The 25,360-nt window shown below is 40.4% G+C and overlaps 1 protein-coding gene across 4 annotated transcripts in view; it reads right to left on the bottom strand.

Annotated features, from left to right (window-relative positions):
* Positions 1 to 25,360, bottom strand: part of GRID1 (glutamate ionotropic receptor delta type subunit 1) — a 1,096,368-nt gene that overhangs the window by 107,897 nt on the left and 963,111 nt on the right. For all 4 annotated transcript variants that reach the window (XM_061635045.1, XM_061635047.1, XM_061635044.1 and 1 more), the window contains 3 exons: positions 9,487 to 9,588; positions 5,738 to 5,935; positions 2,014 to 2,338 (listed from right to left, as the gene is read on the bottom strand). In XM_061635045.1, coding sequence (XP_061491029.1) covers positions 2,014 to 2,338; positions 5,738 to 5,935; positions 9,487 to 9,588 — 625 coding nt within the window. The remainder of the gene's footprint in view (positions 1 to 2,013; positions 2,339 to 5,737; positions 5,936 to 9,486; positions 9,589 to 25,360) is intronic.

Raw genomic sequence — 25,360 nt, 5'->3', positions numbered from 1 at the left:
ATATGGGCGAACAAACTGTTATAGCCTTCATGATTGCCATTTGGAAGTCAATATCATTAAGCCGGGTATGAATAGCTAATCTAGCCGAAGATAAAGTTTGGGTTGCTAGATAATCAGAGGATAGGCCAATTGTCAAAAGGTGTCTCCTAATTCTATTATTCCAGGATGAGGGATAAGAATCTCCCCACATGTGGATTAAATAGCTAGTTGGAGGATCGTATGATATTTTGGCCCAGTAATTTAGGGCCAGCTGCCATGCTTGGCATGTTAAAGATGGTAGGCCAGCTTCTTCAATGTATTGCTTCCATCTTCCTTTTATTTTATCTCGGTCAGTCACTGTGTTCTCCTGTTGATTATTCAACATTCCTACTCTTGGTGTAAATTTCCTTTTGATTTCTCTAATCTTTTGGAATTGGGCTCTTGTTCTACCTTTTTTATTATCCTCTTCTATTTCTGTACAATAGTCCCTACGAACTGTATTATTTCATTTAGGGTTCTAACCATGTTTCTCTCTCCTTTTGATTTTGCTTTCCTTCTGTTTTTAACCATTTTAAGAGTTTCTCCAGTCATCCATTGAGGTATTTCTCTCTTTTTAATTAGAGGTATTGCCTTTTTGCATTCTTCCCTGATAATGTCTCTGACTTCATAGTTCTTCTGGTTCTATATCAGCTAGGATTAAAGCCTCAAATCTGTTCCTTATTTGATCTTTAAATTCTTCTGAGATGTTATTTAAATTGTATTTTGGCATTATGGTTGCTTTGTTCTTCTTCTTTAGCTTTACTTTGATTTTTTATATTACCAGTTCATGATCTGTATCGCAGTCTGCTCCTGGTCTTGTTTTTGCAGAACTTCTCCATCTTCTGCTTCCAATTATATAATTGATTCGATTCCTATAGCCCCTTTGGTGATGTCCACATTCAAGCCATGGTATTCCTGATCTCCATGTATGGATGTGAAAGTTGGACAGTGAAAAAAGCGGATAAGAGGAAAATCAACTCATTTGAAATATGTTGGTGGAGAGCTTTGTGCATACTATGGACTGTGAAAAAGACAAATAATTGAGTGTTAAAAGAGTCAAGCCCCATGCTGCACTATATTCCTGCAGCATAATTTTGAAAGTATGTTAATACATACACATTTTTATACATTTATATGCATGTCTGTATGTATCTGTTTATGTGCTGATTACACCTGGAAGATATACATGCATATAATATCTGAGATTCTTCTTCTGCTTATGTAGTTTGACCAGAGTGTCATGGCAGCCTACAAGCCTGAGACAGACCTTCTTCCAGAATTCTTATTTCAGAGGCTCAGCTGGCATTTACGGGGCGATGCATATAATCTGGAGCTACAGTTAGACATGAATAATTTGTCAATAAGTTCAAGTCAGATATGAATAATTTTTATTTAAGGGACTTTTTAAAAAATTCACCCTGTCTTTATACTAATGGCATTTAAGAAAAAATTTAAAAGCCGCAAAGTACAGTATAACAATCTGCAAAATAAAATAAAATTATATTAATACACAACACACTTCCTCAGCCATAAAAGACCTACTCTCCCAGTGCCCTATAATCACAAACATAAACCATATTCATATGGGTCAGTGTTTGCAAAAGGAAAACATCCTATATGTCAGTATATTTCATTCACAAGTACAGCATTTTGCATAAACAGGCCTTTATGGGTAAGCATGAAAGACCAACATACTATTTTTTTTTATTACTACCTCACAGAATTACTTTGAAAATGGAAGAGAGAGGTTTTTAAAAACCCTCAAAATGGGATTTAACAAGCACCTTGGAATGCAGAAATATAAGCTATGGTTTTTTTGTGTTATGAAATCATGCTACGTCTACTCAAATGTACTGTCAGCAGCAGAACAAGTTCTGTAATGTACCCTTCAGACAGTTATTTGAAAGAGGTTCGTCTGTGGCCTATCCTTCTTGAAAAGCAGTGAATAGCCATCAGTACTGTTTTTTGTCAGACAGAAAATACTTGACCAAGTACCTTGCTGAACAAAGGCCCCGTACACAATCCAAATGGCACTGTGAAGTGTGGAGGAAGCGGTGGCAGCAGACTGGGAAGAATTCTGGGCTCTTACTGCTTGGATTCGGTTCAGCACAAAAATCAGGACGCCAACCACAGGGATGGCAGCAGCAATGCAAGCCCACACCGCAAAATCGAAGGGGGCAAAGAGAGAAAAGATGTTGATCTTCTCTTCCGGCTTCTTGATTAGGATCCCTACGGAATAATCCATATAGCGCTTGCTGAAGTCTACAACACTCTCCCGTTCTGGGGTTATAGTGATGGCCGAGATTGCCAAGTCAGCTCTCTGTAAAGTGAACAGAAACAATGGTCAGATTCCTTCCTGGTCCAGTAGCACTCTTTGCCATCCACCAGTAAAGGAAAGGGGTGAAGGAGGCAGAACTACAAGGTTCTGCTCCAAAAACATTATGGTGAAGAAGAGAATGAACATGTCCCTCTCCATCAAAATTCAGGACCAGATACAGCAATGCACTCTGGACATGTGCAAAGAAAGCATGCATGGCTAACCGTGCCATGCAGCAAGGTGACCAGCTTCAGGCAGCACCATGGCAGGGGAATAGATGAAGGCAGGAGCTGATGTCTAAATGATGCTTTAAGACTTTTTAAAGCAAGGAAAGATACCATTTGACCTCCATTTCAGGCAACAAAATGTCTTGGGCTGGCAGTAGCCTCTGTGCATATTTCAAGTCCTTCAACATGAAGAAAGGATGGTGACAGTATTGCTGGTTTGGGCACAGATTCTGGTTGGGGGAGAATGCTATGCCATGCTTAGTCTGATGGTAGATAATTACTTTGAGTGAAAATTCATTTATTTCCTTCTTTTCCTTTATATGAAAGGGATTAGCTACTATTTATTTGTTTATTTAAAATATTTCTATCCCACCCTTCCACCCTACAATAGGACAGGGCGGCTACAATAAAATAGCACACATATATAGTAAAATACACAATAAATACACAAACATTACAGTAAATTAAAATGCATAAAATACAATTAAAATACATAAAATGCATTATGCATACACATACATACATGTATATATGTGCATACACATATAAGAAAGTGACAATAAAAGAACTTAAAAGATAAAAATAAAAGATAAAAAACTTAAAACAGTGTCAGGCTGACCCATCAGTCCCAACCAAAGGCTCTCCAGAACAAAATAGTTTTTACAAGTTTCCAGAAGACCATCAGGGAGGGAGCAAAGCGGGCTTCTTGGGGCAGGGAATTCCAAAGTCTGGGAGCCACAATTGAAAAGGCTCCCTCCCGCATGCCTGACAATCTAACTTCTTTCTTTTCAGAAAAAAAAAAGCCAACCTACTCGTATAGCAGAATCATGACAGCTTTTCCTGGATTCTATCACTTAAGGCAGCAGGTGAGGGTATGCATCTTTGAATGCTCTATCATTAAAAACACCTTCCCTACCCATAGAAAAATTAGCACATTAGGGACAAGACTAACTTAGAACCTTGCTCCCTGACATACTAGTTTCCTATATAAATAGAGGTCAGAGGGTTGTGAGGAAAATTCAGACATACAGTTCTCCAGCTGTAGTCTGAGAGATAGAGTCCAGAGGGAAAATGCATCTCATGATTTTGCAGCATATGTAAATTAACTACAGCACCCTTTTCCATTTCAAGAAACTGCTATATACAAAGGCTGGGATATGCTAAGTGGAATGTTGCCCATTTGATGTGAATCATAGGGTCAATTGTGACATATCAAAATTCCTTTTGAAACTCTCCTCAGTATCCACAATGGCCTCCCATGTGTGGCATATGTAGAGCTGTTATATGAGAAACACAATTCCAAAATCCTTTTAGATGTGTGGTTCTTTGGATGCTGGCCAAAATATTTAAGTTATGAAGAAGAAAGGACAGGGTAGTTGTTGTTGTTTATTACTTTGTACAACTCATTATATGAGCTATTAATATTGTGTCTTAACTTGTTTTTGTACTCACTTTACCCTATATTGATGCATGAATTGTGTGCAGAAATGAATAGAAACAAATGATTTGAAAGAAGATGGCAGTCTACATTCCATATACTGCTTATAATTTTGTTGCTAAGAATATCATGTTGATGATCTCCCTTAGCAGTAAATGGGCAGATCAAAACAGGAGCACTATAGTCCTGTTCGGGCATTTTGCCTGTGTGTAAGATCTACACAGGAGCAGGGTGAGCAGGGATGAGCATCACACCTCCTCCCAATCTGTTGAGGCCCCTTACTTCAGACCTTCACCCTCTACATCTTGAAAGGTGACTTGGAGATGGAGCTGTGCATGCTTGTCCTTGTTTGTGTGTAGCTTTTTCGTGTGAGCGAAATAGCCCTATTCTGGCAATGTAACCCAAGTGTGCATGGAACAATCTTGTTTTGTGGGAGACTCAATGAGATTATTTCAAAGAAAAAAAAACATAAAAAAGAAGGCACACATGCCCATCTGGAATGCTTTGAAATAGTGAGAAGATAAAAAGTATCCCACTACAGCATTATAGACATAACTGTTTTCTGATCCTGTGTTTTGCTTTCATTTGCATCTTATACGCTCTTTGAGCAGAAATGCTAGATAACAAGCAATATAATATAATACAGGAGAACAAACTGTTTGGAAATTACCACACCACTGAATATTCAAGCCTGTGATTTCATTCTATTGCTATGACAATTTTCATCCCCTGTCAGAAATGAAGTGATGTTTCCTACAAAATATATTCCAGCATCTGAGCCCTTGAGGATTCTGTGCTGAAATCTGTTCTGCATCACTTTAAGCAGCATGCACTTAATCCAGGTCAATACAAGTGCCCCCAAATCAGATGTGTGACTCAATCACTTTGAGATTCATTTTCCATTTTTTTACATTTTAAAAGTCTATTCTTTACAAAAGGCAAAACTATAACTTGCTCTTTGGGAAGCCACTCAACTGATCATTATAAAATAGTATTGCTATAAAAAGTGTGCATCTAGCCTACCTGGAAATCAAGGTGGAGTGGCTTTTAGTAGAAATCTACTAAATCTATAGCAGAAAAAAATGCCTTAAAACATGTAAGAGGAATTCATATTCTGCTGTTGTGTGCAGCAACTGCTGCTGTCGTGTACACGACTATTGGTAAGTTCCAGCCTATAACCAGGTGACAAAAGATTTGTTTTAATGTTGCCACTGAATGTTTTGCCTAAACTTTAAGTGCAATTCAAAGTTCCTCCTCAGGTGAAACATTTGCGGAATTTCAAGGGGAACCAAAATAATGTTGATAAGACTAGCACAATTTCATAGGGAGGGATACATTCTTGGGATTTCATCAATAGGATCAAATAAAGCAAATATGAGATTTCTCTTTAGGTAAATAACTGAGATATTCAAAATAAGCCAAAATTGTTTTGATAAGACTAATGAAATCTTCCTAGAGACTGTAGGGTTTCTACAGTCTACATGCTGATGTTAGAAAGGCAATATTACAAATATTAATCCCTTACTTGCAATAATTATTACAATGGCCTCATTTTTGGTTGAGCAAGGTGGCTCAATCTAGTTGAAATGTTTTATTTCTTTCATTTAGTCTGAATCCTATACCCACTTACCTCGCAGTAAGTCTCATTAAGCAAGTATAAGGGATTAAGGGAGTAAGCAGGTATAGGACTGCACTGAGATCTTTCTCCAGTTATCGCAGTCTTTCTGTCCTATATACCTTGTTAATTAGTTCTCCAATCATGCCATTCCATGAGCTGTTATGGAGCTGTTGCCCATACTTGCCATCCGGAGATTGATATATCTCATACTTGAAGCCCAGATTCTTCGAAAGTGCATCCAAGACATCAATGGAAAAGCCTTTATAGCGTTTGGGTTGTCCGAGTATATTCTCAGCCACCATAACAAAAGGTTCTTCCTGAGAACAAAGCAAGGTTTAAGCTAATGCTTAAAGAGGGTTTTTAAAACAATTAATCAAATAGTCCAAACTCATAGTATCAATGGCACCTAGAATGGCGATATTGCCAGGCCTCCAGTACTTCAGCTTCAGATTTATTGGAATTAGTTTCCAAGAAAAAAAGACTTCTAAGACAAAAGTGAGAAATCTGTTAATTGTTCTTTCATTAGTCATAATTTTAACCAACCCAAAAATAAATCTTAAGAGTGGTTGGCCTGGAGGTACTTTTAGAGTTAACGAACTGCACTTTGGAAGCCACAAGAAGACAGGGGATCCTGTAGGGTGATGGTTTCAATATGACATTGTCTATGTGCTCATTTGCCAGGGGGATGCCAGCCCAACTGCTTTTACTGCCATTGCTCTTGGCTATCTTTGCAAAATGGGGCTGATCCTCTTGGGACAGAACAGCTCACCTCCTGGACAGACAGGAGATATGAACATGACCCTTACCAGCTTAAGGGGAGAAAGTGAATAACAGATTGTAGTTGGGGGGAGGAGAGAAAGAGACTGTCCTACAGATCTCAGCGAAGCACTCTAAGTCACTTTAATGCACTCTGATCTGAGGGAAATGGCAAAAGGGAGGGGGAGAAACAAGGAATTGAGGCTGAGAGGTGGAGAGGGGGCTTGCATTCATCATATTGCAGAAAACAACCTCTTTTCAACTTGGATGTGACATTATAAATAAGCAACTGGCAAGCCCATACAATTCTGATAAAGAAGGAAAACAACATATTGAGGTCACAATGTTCGACATAGCAAATAACGTCTAAGTTAGGTGTTGTTTTTGCAAGTGTATTGTAAGGGTTTTTCCCCCCCACCGCTGCAGTAACTCAGCCTTTCTTTTTTCGTTTATTTTTTAGATGTTCAAAATCAGAGCCCATGAGCCAGATAGCTTCCTGCAACATTTTACTTAGGGAGGGGATCTGAAAGCCTCCAAAAAACCTTATTAGTGTTGTGTATAGAAAATGTCACTGCGTACACAGCTAGCTAAAGATTTCTATACCAGTCACACACAGGTTTCAGAGGGGACAGTAGAGATTTCTATTTTCTATACTCTCACCCAGCTACAGTTCCCATGCTCCTGTGAAGGAAGCCGTGTCAGTTAGGATGGGACAAAAGTAGCGTAAAATCACAAGCCTTTTTAGTTTTAATTTGCCATTCCAACACTGCGGAAGTGAAAAAAGCACTTGAGCTTTTCAACATAATTTCAACTGCCACACTGTTTTTTGTCCAGTTTCTGAGTGCTAGAGCAGAGGTTCCTAAAGTGTGGTCTGTGAGCTTCATTCAGGTGGTCCATGGCATGTCCACATTAAATATTCATATTTATTTTTAAGTGAATTTGTATTGGTTCTTTTATTTCTTGTATTTCCTTGTATTACAATTTGAATTCTATGGAATGCGAATTGTAATACAATAAAATGCAATGTAATACCATATAAGAAACAAAGAACCAATAAAAATACAATTTACAGTCATACGACATCTAGTACAACATGTTACAATTGCTACAACAGGAAAAAAAAATAAGTGGTTCACCCAGACCATCAGCAATGTTTAAGTGATCCATAGGAAAAAAACGTTTGGGAACCACTGTGCTAGATATTACGTGTCTCCCAAAGGCATTTTACCTTTCCAGGGAATCAGTTGCTGATATTAGTCACCATGACATAGCACAAGAAAATTCTTGGGCACTTCAAAGAGGTGGATCTGTGCGATCCCTGAGTTCAAGTGACCAAGCTTGGAAAAGCTCCCCAACTGGGATGAGCTGCAACTTAGATGGAGACCCTTTATATGCTTTCTATAAGCAGAGCTTGGAAAAGTTACTTTTTTGAACTACAACTCCCATCAGCCCCAGCCAGCATGGCCACTAGATTAGGCTGATGGGAGGTGTAGTTCAAAAAAGTAACTTTTCCAAGCTCTGTCTATAAGTCCTCTTTGTAGCCTATGTGGCTGGTAAGAGCTCCACCATAACTCTGCCTCTGGTCCTAGCTAGTCACCTGCTATGTGTGCACTTACAGAAAGTATTGTAAAGTGAGTCTCTCTAAACATCATGTGGATCAGGGACCTTCTCAGAGCTTGGTATTGCACAGCTCCATCTCTATGCAGAAGTATTCCTGAATTTTGCTCTGATAGCTGCTCAGATATTGCTCACAAAGCAAATTACATACAAATATTAAACAATAAACATCAATTATATCGCAAAACAACAGATTTGGCTCACACAAACCAATATGTTTGTAGTATATAATTATTGGCTCCAAGTGCTGCACATACCATATGTGTACTGAAGTAAAGAAGACCACAAAACGATTGACTGTATAAATATATATTTCAGTATTGCAAAGCTGGTCCAGACCAACTGTGCAGCCTGAGACACAAAACAGCCATCTGTTTCAGATGCTTTTGTCAATCTAGAGAACAAGAAAATTTGGTTGTAGTTCAATATTGTTCCCAAAAAACTTTTGACCTGACAGAGGTGGTGGGTTGCATACCTCAGAATAGTGAGAAATGAGCTCCTTCCTGTGTGCTTCATGTTTAGGGCCTGCCCTACAGTACAAGTGTGCCATCTCTTTTCTTTTGCAAACTGATGGTTTTTGTAATCCTCTCTTGGAAATGTGGCCAATGTGGAACGTCAAGTCCATTTAAAAAGAAAAGACTGCCATGAGCACGATAGCCTACTAGCTGACATTTTCAGGTCAACAGGCAGAGGTGTTCACAACACACTGTGAAATGTTCTGACACTTTTGCACAGGGTTACCACCTGCTGAAATTCTCTCTCTAACACAATGGCTATAAATACAGAGATTGTGCGGTCCTTTGCATCTTGTTAACTTACTTTCACGTACCCTGGGTCTACTGAAGACCTGTGTGCCTTGAGGGATGGCAGAAGAAAATAAGCCCAGGCCAGAAGACTCAGTGGTTCAGAACATGCTTTGCCCGCACAAAGCCCCAGGTTCAAGCCCTGATATATTCAGGTAGGGCTGGGAAAGACTCCTGTCTGAAACCGTGGAGGTCTGTTGATACTAAAGTAGACAGACTGATGCTCTGACTCACTTTCCTATGTTCCTGTGGTTAGTTTCCTATGTTCCTGAAGGGTCTAGACTGTCAGTGGCCTGAGACAATGCTGCTTGTATACATTGTAGCTTTTGTTTTTTTACTATTTTAAATTGCAAATCACCTTGGGTGCCTTGGCAGAAAAGCAGTATATAAATGCAAGATATAAATAAGCAACATTTGGATGCCCTGAACACAACATTCACAAGATCAAGCTTCACATGGATCTTGCAGTGGAATCACTGCAAAAAATGGAAGGTTGTATGGCTCTGTCCTGATTAGATAATGTCAACATATAATACTGCACCACATATAATACTGCACTCATATGCTGCAGATGATGAGAGAACTAAACAAACCTTTAAAGGGAGAAAAAGAAAAAAATGAGTTTTGAAAGAAATAAACCAGCAAGTATCAATTTTGATCATTTTGCTTCCTCAACTCAAATATGGTCATACCAAGACAGTCACCACTTTCAGTGTTAATCCTTGCAAGTCGCTGCCCAAGCGCCGTTCCTGCAGGCTGCCATTCATTCCCTTCTCAGAATCCCATGTTGCCAACTGCAAATGGAAATAACAGAACAAATATGAGGGGGAAATAATAAATTCATAATGTTTCTCTACAATATTTCCAGTAGTTGTTACATGAGAAAGGTGTATGAAAACAAGGAAGAGGCTCAGAGAACACAAGAATGAGCCATTATTAGGATTATAATTACCGAGCTTTAAATGGGAAAAAACATACAAGAACATTGATTGCATGTATTGTTATTTGAACATGTTGGTTCCTAAAGATCATTTTTGGAGATTCATTTTTGCTGTTATTTGGACTACAGCATATTTTTGTTAAACACTGTTGTGAAGTGTGTGGGGATTGTTTAATTGTATATTTATTGAGATGTTCTCATTAGTTTGTTGTTTATTATTATTGTTTGGCTACTTATATACTGTGTATATTTATATGTTAAAAATAAAAATGCTACTTATTTGCTGGGAAATTGAAGATTTTTATCTAGGCCTTTTTATAAAGTGTTTGGTTCTCTTATTGTGACACATTTAAATGTTTTTTCTTTTCTTTTAATAATGTTATTTGTTATTTAATTTTGAGAATCGCATTATTGTATTTATGCATTATGATGTGTTATATTCATGTTTTTGTAAGCCGCCTTGAGGGCCTTTTGGCCATAAGGCGGGGTATAAATTTAATAAATAAAAATAAATAAATAAATTTTCATGTGGCTTTATTCTACAGGAAATTGGTTTGCTTTTGACAATCTTGGGAGTTCTTTTCCCATAAATGTGAACATTCATCTTAAGGGCATTTCTGCACTACTTCTTTTGATTGAATCAGTGATGATTTGAAGCATCTGTAGCAGACATCTGACATCACAAAGCTGTGTTGTAATGCATGTCTTGTATCATGTATGCCACCAGGTTAAGGTGGCATTACCATGCTGAACATCGTACCAACCCAAAGAGAAGTAAATTAAGCAATCTGGGGAGTGGCAAAAATTGAAACCATAGTCACACATCTCTAGAGATAACCCTGGTCCCCAGCCCCATAAAGTTGGAAAGTCCATCATTCCTAATGTCCTGCTGCAGAAAATGGCACATGTAATGTTTCACGTGTGAAAAGGAGGGAACTGCCCCTCCCCAAACTCTATGGGAACAGGCTGACAAAAGTTTGCATGCTGAATGAGCCATTGAGAAAGAGCCAAAGACTTGGCCAGATCCTTGTGTCAGTGTGAGGGGATAAGTGGCACTGTTAGTGAACTAGCTTCTCAGATGGGCTATAACTCCTCATGTTTGGTCTGGAACATTTCTTATAATTTTACAAATCATTTACAGTACTCAAATTGTTGACTATCTATGCACTGATGCCTTACAGAACTTAAAACTGTATTCCGTGGCAGACATGAGGGGTGTACATTTAGTTTAAGTTAATGTAATAAGTATAACTAAACTAGTCAATTTCATTTCAGTTACTGCACTAACTAAAATAAAAACAAAGTAAGCAAAGTTTAGTTTTAGTAGCGCCTCATGCTGGCTGCCATAATGTTGGAATGCAAAACAACGAAGCAATTTAAGCTGAAGGGGAGGAAGTGAAAGACGGGATAGGAAGAACAAGAATCATGGTGACTGACGTCCCTGCTGGCCAATTATCATTGGCAGCACTATGACACATGGAGACAGAACCCTGCCATGGGGTTTCGTTCAAGGGTGCCACAACTTGGCAATCAGGGGCACTGAAAGGAGGACACTGTGAAAACTACTATTACAAGTAATTATTGCTTTGAGATCCTGTCTGCTACTGATTCTGGGTACAGAGTGCCTGGCAGATTGTTCCCTTCAGCATTTGCTTCCCAAATCATACCCCATTCCAACCCCTCATTTTTACAATTTATCTCTGTATTATTATTTATGTATTTCATTCCATTTATGAATCACTTCCCTAAAATATCTCAAAGCAGTTTCTCAATAAAAACAGCAGGAATAAAAATATCACACAATTTCATATACTGTGAGAGGGAGAGAGAGACTAATGTGCCTGAATGCTGATGCTCTCTCCCTAGGGACAGACTAGCTACTGTGACCTAATGATGATGATTTATGATGACACTGCCTAACAAAAAGAGAGGGACTGGCCACTGTGACCCAATGATGACACTGCCTATCTGAAGGAGAGGGACACACTGACTCCCATGCTCAATACACCGCTGACCCCTTTCATAAGAAAGACTAGCCCTCTGGACCAGACAGGATTTCTCAGCTTACTGGGATGTGCATCTGCTTCAGATGAAACCAGAATACTGAACTGAAGTGCCCTAATGCTGAGGTATTTGGACTACCTCTGAAGTGAAGCGGCTCTCATTTAAACTAGACCAAAGTGAAGCAGGCTGCTTCTGGAGCTTCAGATGCACCATGGGTGGAGGTTAGTTTCAGTTATGTGTAAGATCAAAATGGATACAATTTTGAACCTCCCACAGGTAAGCTCTCCATAAAAGGAATATGTCAGGCAGGGGGAAGAAGTGGTGAATGTAGTTTTGTGATCAACAACTCTAGTCATCAGGGAATGACCTCACCAGGAGTCTCCATTAAGGATGGGTGAGAAATTTGATTCAGTTCACATTTGAAGCTGAATCTATCAAATTTGCACTTTCCAAAACAATATGAAAACTGAAACACACCATCCTTTGAAATTCACACTTATTCAACCTTTGCAAAGCAGTTCATCTACCAAACAATGTTTACAAAAATGCATAGGGGAAAGTGTGCATTAAAATGACTATATGAGTGAAAATAACATAGGCATATGATGAGAAATTGCTTGCAAAAATGTGTACATTAAAACTACCTACAAAAATTAGGATAAATTTGCACTAAAATGCTGGAGAATTGTCATGAGAATTTAACATTTTTTTGCAAATTCCTGCAGAAATGTGGAGAATTGGAAAAATGAGCAACAGAGAGAACCAAAATTGACAGATCTTTCCACCCCTACTCTCCAACGACAGTGTTTTGGGGAGGGATGTTGATGTAACAAATCAGAAATAATTCCAGTGTTTTCAGTGCTCTTTGCAAGTTGACTTTGTATCTATTTGCAAGTTAAAATCCTGCACCTATTATTCTGAAATGTTCAGGGAACCTTTCTAGGGGCACCTCTACATTGCACCATGTTCATGCAAGTTGTCCGCAAGTCAACACATAGCAAAAGTAGGGAATACCTTTTTTAAAAAAGAAAAAAGAAAACAAAATTTAAGGGCTCCTTGAACAACAACCACAACCTGCACCAATCTGTCTGAAATTTGACAGGTTTCATCCCTTCTGAATGGGCTACGTCTTCACTTTTTATCCACTTCTGTCAAAAAATATACACAGTTGAGCCATTTGTTCATTTCCCCTAACAGTCAATGGATAAAGCACCCAGGCTTCAGAAAACAAACTGAAATAAGGCTTTACTTGGATGCCAGCCAAAGTAAGATGCAGCTTGAGGATGTTGACAAGATTCTTGGACTGGTGCGTGCGACCACGTCTGTGCTGGATCCTTGCCCCTCTTGGCTGGTGAAAGCTGGCAGGACCGGAACCGCCGGCTGGGCCAAGGAGGTAATCAATGCCTCTTTGCGAGAGGGAGTGGTCCCTGACTGCCTAAAAGCGGCGGTGGTGAGACCGCTCCTGAAAAAACCCTCCTTGGACCCAGATAACTTGAACAATTATAGACCTGTGGCGAATGTTCCGTTCCTGGGCAAGGTTCTGGAACGGGTGGTGGCTGGCCAGCTCCAGGGTCTCTTGGATGACACTGATTATCTCGATCCGTTTCAATCCGGTTTTAGGCCTGGGTTTGGTACCGAAACAGCCTTGGTCGCCCTGTATGATGACCTTTGTCGGGAGAGGGACAGGGGGAGTGTGACCCTGTTGATTCTCCTTGATCTCTCAGCTGCTTTTGATACCATCGACCATGGTATCCTTCTGGGAAGGCTCATGGAGTTGGGAGTTGGGGGTATTGCTTGGCAGTGGCTCCGCTCCTACTTGGTGGGTCGTCAACAGAAGGTAGTGCTTGGGGAACACTGCTCAACACCCTGGACTCTCCATTGTGGAGTCCCACAGGGATCGGTACTGTCCCCCATGCTTTTCAACATCTATATGAAGCCGCTGGGTGCGGTCAGCAGGAGTTTTGGAGTGCGTTGTCACCAGTACGCTGATGACACGCAACTCTATTTCTCCTTTTCATCTTCCTCAGGTGAGGCTGTTAACATACTAAACCGTTGCCTGGCCGTGATAATGGATTGGATGGGAGCTAACAGACTGAAGCTTAATCCAGACAAGACCGAGACACTGCTAGTGAGTGCCTTCTCTGCCCAGATGGTGGATGTTCACCCTGTTCTGGATGGGATTACACTCCCCTTGAAAGAACAGGTTCGTAGCTTGGGAGTTCTCCTCGACTCTTCCCTGTCTCTTGAGGCTCAGGTAGCCTCAGTGGCATGGAATGCTTTTTACCATCTTCAATTGGTAGCACAGCTACGTCCCTATCTGGACAGTGACGACCTCGCCTCAGTCGTTCATGCTCTGGAAACTTCTAGATTGGACTACTGCAATGCGCTCTACGTTGGGCTGCCCTTGAAGATAGTTCAGAAACTACAGTTAGTCCAGAATGCAGCGGCCAGATTGTTGACGCGAACCAGAAGGTCTGCTCATATAACACCTGTTCTGGCCCATCTGCACTGGCTTCCTATTTGTTTCCGGGCTAAATTCAAAGTGCTGGTTTTGACCTATAAAGCCTTACATGGCATGGGACTGCAATACCTGGTGGAGCGCCTCTCCCAATATGAAACTACCCGTACACTGCGCTCAACATCTAAGGCCCTCCTCCGAGTACCATCTCATCGAGAAGCTCGGAGGGTGGTGACTAGAAATAGGGCCTTTTCAGTTGTGGCTCCCGAACTATGGAATGGTCTCCCTGATGAGGTGCGCCTGGCGCTGACGCTGCTATCTTTTCGGCGCCAGGTGAAAACCTTTTTATACTCCCAGGCATTTTAAAGTGTATTTTACAGTATTTTAGCATTATTTTGTATTTTTGACGTTGCTTGGTTCTTGTATTGTTTGTCTGTTTTTGGTTTTTGATTCATTGTATTTATTGTATTTATATATTGTACTTGTTTTTATTTTTTTATGTACACCGCCCAGAGAGCCTTCGGGCTTAGGGCGGTATATAAATTAAATAAAATAAATAAAATAAATAAATAAAAAGATGTCACCCCAAAACACTAAACTCAAGGTATCAAAAGTCCTGAAGCAGGTTCCAAAGTGATCCCCCCCCATGCATACCTTTTATTCTACCTTTCCATGATGTTTCACCTCTGCTCAGTCAAGTAGGCAGGCACACCACTGCCCACCAATGCTTTTTAAGACATGGGATAATTAGCTTCTCTCTCCTGTTGGCTGCTGCTATGTCTGTGTTATGGCCAGGATTCCTGATGGATCACCTCTCTCCACATACTGTATGCCTGCCCATACTTTTAAAATAAGAGACCCTTCTCTGACTCCCCCACCCTATCATCTGAGGTTTGGTGTTATGGGGTGGGGAGAGACCTTTTTGGTGGAGGCATCCTAGCTTTGGAATGTGGTCCTAAGACAGGTTTGCTTGGCGTTCACTTTGGTATCTTTCCAGCACCAGGAGAAAACCTTTTTTTTATTATTTCCCAACATTTTTTAAAAAAAATTGATCTGTTTTATTCTGGGTCATATATTATTTTTATGTTGGTTTCACAGATTTTCCGTTTTTAGCTTATTTTCATTTAATGGTTATTTTATTGTATTTTACATTTTTTTAAAAAATGTTTTATTGTAAACCACCCAGATAATATGATTGAATAGCGGGTTATACATATTAATGATACATTAAAAACATGACTGCCAGCAGTGCTGCCTGTCATTTCTCAATTGAAAATACAAAACTAAAATAGTAGCTCCTGCACACCCCTAGTAGTCATTCCTCAGTCTAATCTTCAGTTAATTTTGTTAGTACTCTTCTTCCCTACACACCCTCTACCTCCCTGGCAGCAACATCATTCGGTGATCCACAGTGCCAAAAATCTCCTAATGTCTGTGCATTCTGCATGACTATTTACTGTTAGGATGTATTTAACCTTCCTCCATCTCTTCCTGTCTATTAAGAGTTCTTGTGAGAGCATCACAAGAGGTTCCACACATCCTTCCATCTTAGTGCTATAATTTCATACCTGTTTGGGGCAATTTCAGTCTTGTTTTATTATTTATTTATTAAATTTATATCCCACCCTTCCTCCCAGTAGCAGCCCAGGGTAGCAGTAACCAGTGCCACATGAATTAACATGATCACCTCAGATCTACGATATGTTAGGTGACGTACTTATGAAAGTGTGTAAGGTGCAGTGTACTGCATCAAATGGAATTCAAAATCATTTTATATCAAGAAGATTGTTACACTGGTAAATCTATACGAAATATTGACTATTTCACAGCCTTCATGTTCTCCACAGTGTCAGTATGAGGATGACCCTATTTCACAAGAATGAATATGAAATCATATACCTCCAGATAGAAAATAAATTGTGAGGTAAATAAGCTCATTTTAGAGATGAGTGTTTATTCAGACTCATGTACTCTGCACTGATTTATGTTTCCGGAGCGAAGAATATGTACATGTGTTGAATGAATGCTGGACTTTTCTTAGAAAAGCATCCGCTTGGAGAATAATAAATATCATTTAAGCTATTTATTACAATTCGTTTTAATATACATAAACAACATTCTTAAGAAGGGACACAGGGAAAACAAAACAAGCAGATCTTCAACTAGCAGTTTTGGATGCAAAGAAAACAAAAGGCAACAACGGTACAGGTTTTACAAGACAGATGGTGTGCTGGTTATTGTCCCTTCAAATCAATATACACTTCCAAACCAGGAACTAAGCACAATGAAGGCCAGCTTTCTGCCTTTACACGGGAAGCAATTTGGAATAATGCTAGGTTCTGAACTACCATCCAAAAATAATTATTCAGAACACCCTACCCTCATGAAAAATACAGACCCACATTTGCAGCTCAGTGTCTTGAACATATAATGCCACTTTTTTGTGAGGCAGAAATAGGTGCAGAAATAATAGAGAAGATGTGGGACAACCCTGTTGTCCCTGAATTGAAGTTTTCTGATTTTTTATAATCAATACTGAATTTGTGCAATTTCATTTATATAGTAGTGAAGGAGAGACAATGTAAGACTTACCTACAATTCTGCCAAAGTATACAACGTGTGAATGAGTTTGATGTTTTTACTCAAGAGAACAGAGAAGTGGAGTGTAAACTGACAGATCATGAAGAACATCCCCTTCTCCCAAAAGTTATGGTAATAGATTGTGCAAAACCAAAACAAAACAAAAATGCTTTTAGTCTGGACACTCTTTTGTGCAATTGTCACCCAAAAGACAAACGACATCAAAAAAAGAGAGAAAATGTAAATGATATGCGTGCACATGCATGTATAAGAGCCACTTCCCTGGGGTTGTTCCAGCAACTAGCAGTCTTATGGAGTCTAGTCACCCAGATCCCACCCAGGTCCAGCTGCAACTGATCAGCTAGCCGGTAAGTTGACCTGTTTCTGAGGAGCCCTTACTCCTGAAAAGGTCTCTTATTCTCAAGGACTCTGATTCTACTGGGCCTTGAGGCATGTGCTCCATTGACGTGGCTGGATGTGCCTGCACCTTTTGATATTGGCATTCCGTGGGGCTGGGAAGCAGTTCAACCTCTGCTTCTGATCCTTTAGGTGAGGCAACTGCCACCGGTGATGCAGGAACCTTGTCCACTGGTCACTCTAGGTCCTATGGTGCAGATGGGCCTGGTGTTGCTCCTCCTGAAATGCTCGAGGTATCTGCCATAGCATTGTAATCAGGAGCCCCATAACATCTTTGGACTCCATCAGGGTCTTCATCTGATGAGGAGTCATCTTAACTCGGGTCTTGTTCAGGCATGTCACAATGTGGGACTGATTACAAACCTGATTATTCCCCTATCTTCTGGTGTGCATGTGCAATTGGATGAGAAACAATCATATGATCAAGCCCATCCACATGACTGCAATATTCATACACATTTCCCAGCAGAGTGGGATTTCATCAGTTGGAAATGGCTATTATTCTGCTAGGGGTGTAGGTGAAAGAGAGCTATAATAAAGGGAGTATTAATTACATTTTTAACAGGGCTTCATCAGAAAATGTGTCCAAGCTGAGGATTTACAACACTGCACTAACTAATGTTGTCCTTGTTATACAGCATCAATTAATCTTGTCCATAGGTCATATACTTTGTTCTGTTCCACCATCCTCTCTTCTCTGCCCCTTCCTATCCACCAAACATTTAAAATTCTGTGATTCTGATCTTGTTAAATTTAGTCATGACCAAGTCCCATTGAAGTCACTAATAAAAGGCAGTATTACTAACTTTGGATGGCTTGGGCCCTTCATTTTTAAAGCTAAACATTTGTTACATTTGAATAAAATCTAAATAAATTCAGCACCAAGACTGGGACATGGTGAAAACGAGGCTGCGTAAGTAAAATTCTCTATTATGCTTGACTCAAAAGAAAGAAAAGAGCTACAATTTGCTTCTTGCATGTTAAACAGTTTGAGGTCCAAAGAGGAGGAGGATTTCTCAAAGGCATGCTTATGGATTCCTCTGATTTCACACCAAGCAGCAAACAGAATTCTGTTTTATATGCAAGAGTAAAATTCTACATTGTATTACAAAAATAATAATGCAGATAAGGTTAAATAATGGGACATGGGGAAAACGTTTTACCAAAAAGACTCCCTCCCCCGCCAACTCTCTGGGCCTCCAACCATTCAATTTTTTAATAAATATGTCGATTCTGACTTGCATTTGTTCTAGCAGGCAGGAATGCAGTTTGTAGGATCGATGAATTTATGGATATATAGACCCATTTCTGACAACTGACCTGTCAAGATCAGTGCCTGAAAAACTAATTTCCAGCACGGTTAAACCAAACGAGCCCTGCTGGTGTTTGATAAGACTGTTACGGTCCTCATTCCTTTCAGAAATTAGCTATATCTTCTTCCAGGGCTCTCAGAGCTAGAGGTTACAGCAGTCATCAACTGATGCAAGAGATAACAACTTCTAAATCTGTATAAATGTATATATAAAATAAAGCAAGAGATAACAGTTTCTAAATCTGATGAAGATAAACAACTGCTCACAGCGATTAACCACACATAGAATAAATTTGTTGGCCTCCAGAAAAAATATCTGACATGGCAAATCAGGGTTTTTTTTCTTCAGATTTTTGAGTTGCTGAAATGTGAGGTTGGGCTTCCTCAGATCTCAGTCCTAATTTTGATTTTGTTAGTCACCTAACGTTTGGCTGTCTCTAGGCAACTTACAGCCAAGGTTAAAAACACACAAAATTGTTTTAAAGCATTTACAATTTTAAAGCATGTAAAGATTGTGAGTTTAAAAACATTCAACATTGTTTAAAATGGACACCAAAGTATAGCAACAAATCAGTGCATAAAACGTAAAACAACACCAACCTCCACAGAAAACCAAACGAACAACCAAAACTTATCAGCCACCCAGAGTGACATTAATATACAGCCTTTACACAGCTGGATCATATTCCATCAAATGTCTGGGAGAAAAGGAAAGACTTGACGTGGTGCTGAAAAGATATCGGTGTTGGTGCCGGGCAAGCCTCACTGGGGAAGGCATTCCATAGGAGTGGGGCCACAACCGAAAAGACCTTCTCCCTTGTTGACACCCTCCGACCCTCTTTTGGAGGGGGCACCTAGAGAAGGGCCTCGGGGAATTATCTTAGGGGTCCAAGGAAATTCATACTGGGAGAGATGTTTTGTGAGATATTGGGGTCCTGAGTCAAAAGAGTGTTATAGGTTAAAACCAGCACTTAGAATTGGCTCCAAAAATACATAGGCTGCCTGTGCACTTGTAATGCAGACAAACAGTCTATTCCCTGTCAGCAGTCTGGCAATGGCATTCTGTGCCAGCTGCAACTTCTGAACTGCTTTCACAGGCAGTGCATTGCAGTAGTCTAGCCAATGAATCCAAGTTATCCTTGTCCATACAGGGTCAAAGCTGGTAAAAGGCACTCAGTGACAACAAGGGCACCTGCGCCTCAAGTGACAGCAATGGATCCAGGAGAACTTGCAAGCGATGGCCCTGCTCCTTCAGGAGTAACTTAGCTTACTGCAGTCAAGCACTGTTTTAGCACATCCATTGCCACAGCTGCAGAAGCTGAAAAGGAAAAGCTGCATTTCATCACTCATAGGTGATACTGTATTATACATGAAGTGAAATGAAATGAAATTTCTATATATAAAGTATCAATGTTGCTTAGGAATGGGCAAGAATTTCAATTCAGTTCACATTTCACATTTCAAGCAGAACTGATCAAATTTGCAATTTCCAAAACAATATGAGAACTGAAACATAGCCATCCTTCGAAATTCACATTTTATTAGAATTTTGGAATGCAGTTTGCCAACCAAACAACATTGACAAAAAATGCATATATTGGGGGAAAGTGTGCATAACGATGAATACATGAGTGAAAATAGCATGCAAAAAGGCATGAAATGCTGAGAAATGGCTTGCAAAAAATGTGTACTTTTGTTGATTCGGAGAAATTTGCACTAAAATGGAGAATTTTCATGAGGATTTTTTTTTAAAAAAATCCACAGATCGCTGAAGAAATGTAGAGAACTGAATTTAACATTGGAAAAATGAGAAACTGAGAGAACCAAAAGAGACAGATCTTGCCATCCCTAGTATTGCTGTATTTTATTATTTGATGAGATTTCTGGCAGCTACTGGCATGAAGGGATGTGATGGTCAGAATTCAGGCGATGGATCCTTATGATATGGGCAAGGTGAGAATTACATTACACAGAACAAACACGTTTACCAACATCCCTGTGGTGACTGGAATGTGTCCTCCATCAAATCGCCTAAGAATTTGCTGGTTAATTAAATGAGGAAAAGGTACAAACTTAACTGGAGGCATCGATCTATGCACAAAGGGACACACAGCCAATGTTTTAGCATGAAAAATATCAGTTTTGACTTAGAGAAACAGAATGGGAAGAACTGTGGATTGATTTGGCATGAGAAGATTTCAAGAAAGTCTGAGATAGTAATCTCATTTTGTATTTTGTTTTTAACGGTGCTGTGGAGTTTCCTTTGGGGGAGGGTAAACCGTAACGTTATTTTAAAGGTGGGAATTTTATCTTTTTTTAGATGGTTTACATAAAGAAAGGCACCAATTAGATTAGTCAGGATTAAGCAATGAATTCATTGAATAAGCTTTCAAGCTTTCTTCCAGTCACTTGATGAATGAGCTGAAGAAAACGGCTGTGCTCCTAGTTATATAAAAAAAAAAGTTACTGGAGAATTTCCTGCAACTTCCTCTGGTCTAATCGCAGGTGATTTATTCACTTAAACTAGACAGAAAGGATGCTACTTACATTTGCAATTCTTAAATTTGTGATGTACTGCTTGCAGTGATACATGGTTTCAATGGATTTTCTTTAAAACCTTCATTGGGTATTGATTTCATTTTGTAACATATTTGTGTTAAATATGTTGTCTGCTCCTTAACATCCATAGTGAGATAATCCTTGTAACTGAAATGCCAATATTCTGAAGATAAACATAATCTGTATCCATAGTGAACGTACTAGACTAGCTCCATTGCTAGGTTGGTGTGCAGCTTCAGATATCAAATATACATACAAGTTCCATTAGAGGACACATAAATGTACAGGCAGTTCCAAAATATCACTGGTTACACTTTGCTCCCTGCAATGATATTGGTCATCAATGTCTGCATCTGGTAACAGTCTTTGGACAGAGTGTGGAGGAGGTAGCAGACATTAAAGTGAGTCCGTTTTAGGTGCTGTGCAGGTTTCAGGTTGCATTAAAATCTCCTGGTAAGGAATAAAACATAATGGCTGTATCCCTATCTCTGGAAATACTGCTGCAACTCAAGTCTATCTCCATCCTTAGATTTCATTTCATTTCATTTCAATGAAACACACAGATTCCTTGGTAGGTGAAGAACAGAAATAAGCATGCTAAAAGCAGTAGAGATTAATTTTAGGGAGTGTGGTATGTAAAAAACAAATAAAAAAGTCAGTATCAACCAAACTGGGTAGCTTTACCTAGCAGTTGAAGGAAATGTTCCCTCAGAGAATAAAGTCCCGTCTTTAGGTGGCATAAGATCCTCTTCCTCCAGTTTAGAATCCCTTGATGTGTGGCTAAATTCAGTGTTCCCAAAGTGTTTTTTTAAACCATCTAGCCAAAAGGAGAGTTCTGAAGAACTTGAAAGCTTGCACACTATTTGGGCCTTGGGCTTGTCACTGCCTGTTGGCCTAACCTAACTCATGGGGTTGTTGAGGATACAATGGGGAAGGAGAAAGTCATGCATGCTGCCTTGACCTCCTTATAGGAAAGGTGGTCAGGGCCGGCTCCAAAGGGTGGCCAGATGAGGCCCTGGCTGAGGGCCCCTGGGGCTACAGGGGCCTCTAAGGGGCCCCTCCGCTCCCCTTCCACAATCCATGGCAGGATCTCTTCTGCAGATTGCCCACCATTCCCTTGCTTAACCTACCTTTCTCGGCTATGTTTTGTGGCTGTGTGCACACCTATGCCATCAACCAAGATGGCGGCAGAGGTTTCAGCCCCTTAGGGAAACCTCAGCTGCCATCTTGGTTAAGGGCAGCCCTACGCATGCAGCTGCAAAACACAGCCAAGAAAGGTAGGTTGAGAGAGGGAATGGCAGGCGATTCACAGTAGCAATCCTGCCATGAATCGCAGAAGGGGAGCGCCGGGGCCCGGGGCAAGCTGGTGCCCAAGGGCCCTGGCATGCCTGGCGGCAGCCCTGGGTGGGATATAAACATAATAAATAAACACTTTGTGACAATTTGGTTGACCTAATAAAGGCAGAGCCCTAATACGCATTTTTGAATGTTTCTTATGGGCCAACACAGCTACCTTTGCTTTATTGTGACTTGGAAGCTACCAAATTTTGTATGACTGCATCCCAGGAAGGACGGTTAGTAAAAGTGCTGCAAGTGGATTGTAAAGGCAATTCTAGATTCCATGATCCACTTCAAAGTCTTATTCTCTATGGAGTAGAGCTGAGCGGTTCTGCCCAACCCTGCTGTTAACGAAAAGAACCCCCTCCTATTATTTGACTTCTACTCTGGGCCAGCCACAGCACAACAATGATTTGGTTTGAAATTTCTTTCTCTAGGCATTGGATCTTAACCAATCAGGAACAGACCTGGGCCAGGCTTTCCTAATGCTCTGACAAGTTCAGGAATAGAAATCCTGGCAGTCCCTTCCTCAGTACATACATAAAGGCTACCTAAGGCAGCCAACTCCCAGAGTTCGGAGCAGATCCAATCAATTTGCTAAACTAGATTTGGGCTGTTCCTTCAGGCCACTGAGTGCAACTCCTGTTGGTAAATTGCCATACAGATTTATGATGTCATATAATGGAAGATAAACCATGACTATAGAGAAATGGAAGCATGAGCATTAAACAGCATGATTTCATAATGAACAAATGATTCTAGACAAAACCTCTTTCCTTCCTGATAGAATTGCAGAATTAGAATTTGGGGTGGGAGGAGAGAAAGAAAAGAGGGATGGATGGATGGAAGAATAGTATGCTGGTATCTAATTTTTGGTAAAGAATTTCAACTTCTGTTCATTATTTGTTTGTTTGTTTGTTTGTTTATTAGATTTATATCCCAGTAGGAGCCCAGGGCAGCAATGAAATCTTAACCATAACTGTATGTACATTTTCTCCTAAAAGCAACACTGCATATTGTTTTACTAACTGAGGGAACCAGAAGGCATGCAGAACAAGAAAATAATGTTACTGAAGACACCTAGTGGCAACCTCGTGATTCAAAATTATAACAAGCATTTCTTGTCGGGAAATATAAGCATTCTGTTCAAGTGTTCAGGGAAAATGAAATCATAGGAATTGAACATCATTGCATCCCTGGATGCTGCAATGGGTATGTGCTGTCACCATGGCCCTGATGCAACTGACACATTTAGTGGGCTGGTGCTGGCAGGAAAGTTTTGAGGGAATGCATTGATAGGGATGGAGGCTGGTACGGATTCATTTCAGATTAGAACTGATCATATATAAGGATTGGGAAATGGTCCAAAATGGCTCCAAGTAGGGCTTGATTAAAATACAGCCCAAACAAAATATAGTTATATCCTGAATTAATGGCAAGGACAGATTACATTGTCTATAAAGGCTTACACTTGGAGGGTTACCAAGCTGAACATAGGCTACCAGTCATGCATGGATAACCCATTAGATTCCTGTTGTTGCTAGAATTGCAAAACCTGGGCATGGAGGAAGAGTAGAGGAAGAATCAAGCGTCTGGAAGGCCACCAGATATGACTGGTATGCCACATTAATCTTCATAGGTCATAATTTGTGCAATGCAGTGCCAGAGAAATACCCTATAAATGGATGGTGCATCCTGGTATGAAAGAGAAAGGAATCTATTCTGCTGAGTTTATGAGTCTTTATTGTAGCGGAGGTAAAATTTTACAAAGTTATGTGCAGTCGTATTCTGTAAGATATATCATTAGCCTAGACCAAATTCGACAAGATCCTCCGTGGCGCAGAGTGGTAAGCGGCGGTAACGCAGCCGAAGCTCTGCTCACGGCCGGAGTTCGATTCCAACAGAAGGAGGAAGTTGAACCTCCGGTAAAAGGGGTCGAGGACCACTCAGCCTTCCATCCATCTGTGGTCGGTAAAATGAGTACCTGGCATACACTGGGGGGTAAAGAAAGACCGGGGAAGGAACTTGCAAACCCACCCCATATATACGGTCTGCCTAGTAAACGTCGCAAGACATCACCCTAAGAGCCGGAAACGACTCACACTATAAGTGTGGGGACACCTTTACCTTTACCAAATTCAGTGAAATGCATCCTTCTCTTTCTTGGGAGTAATTGTTTTGCATTCAAATGTGTTGGGGAAGGGGAGTAAATGAGTAGCAGTTTCAAAACCATACAGACATGGAGTGCCAATATAGCAGGAGTGGATTTCTGGCCCTAAGGAGGCATGTGGTGGGTTGGGGGTCAAACACTCATGTGCTCAGGTGCACATTCACCTCTCACTATCAGCCTTCTCCCACACCTTCTCTCTCACAAAGATACAGACAGATACACAGGCAGCCTTCCACCCACTCACTGTCACACACACACATGCACCCCCCATCTCAGCATGCAAGGATGGGTTAAATCTCCCCTTCCAGCACATCGAGATCCCCCTCCGCATGAATGGATGCTAGGAATCACACTCCCCTCAGCCGACCAAACAGCTGCTTGGCTGGCTGAGCGCAATTCCAATAGGGAGGAGTGTATACTGGAAGAGTCATCCCTATACACCTTCCTCCCCATACACATGCATTTATTTATTTGTTTACAGGGGTGTAGTTGTTCCAGGTCTCAAGGGGTCTTCGACCCTTTACTTTTTTGGGAGCTGGGTCCCAGCAGGGTCCCTATGTCTCCAGCATCCCATGAGCCAATCAGCATGAAAGGGGAGTGTGTTAGCCACTGACAAGAGTCTTCTAAAGCAGTGTTTAAGCCTGGCTAGATTATTCTATATTTTAGAAGGCTGTATAATCTTAGAAAGGTGTGTGGCTGTGAGGGGGCATGGCTGTGACTATTATGAAGGGACCCTGCACTTCCAAATTTGCCACTACACTGCTGTTTGTTTATACAAGTAGTTATAT

Source organism: Rhineura floridana, chromosome 7 (genome assembly GCF_030035675.1).
Source record: "Rhineura floridana isolate rRhiFlo1 chromosome 7, rRhiFlo1.hap2, whole genome shotgun sequence".
NCBI lineage: Eukaryota > Metazoa > Chordata > Lepidosauria > Squamata > Rhineuridae > Rhineura > Rhineura floridana.
The sequence above is the reverse complement of the archived record's forward strand: the minus strand, read 5'-3'. Positions and strand labels throughout refer to the sequence as shown.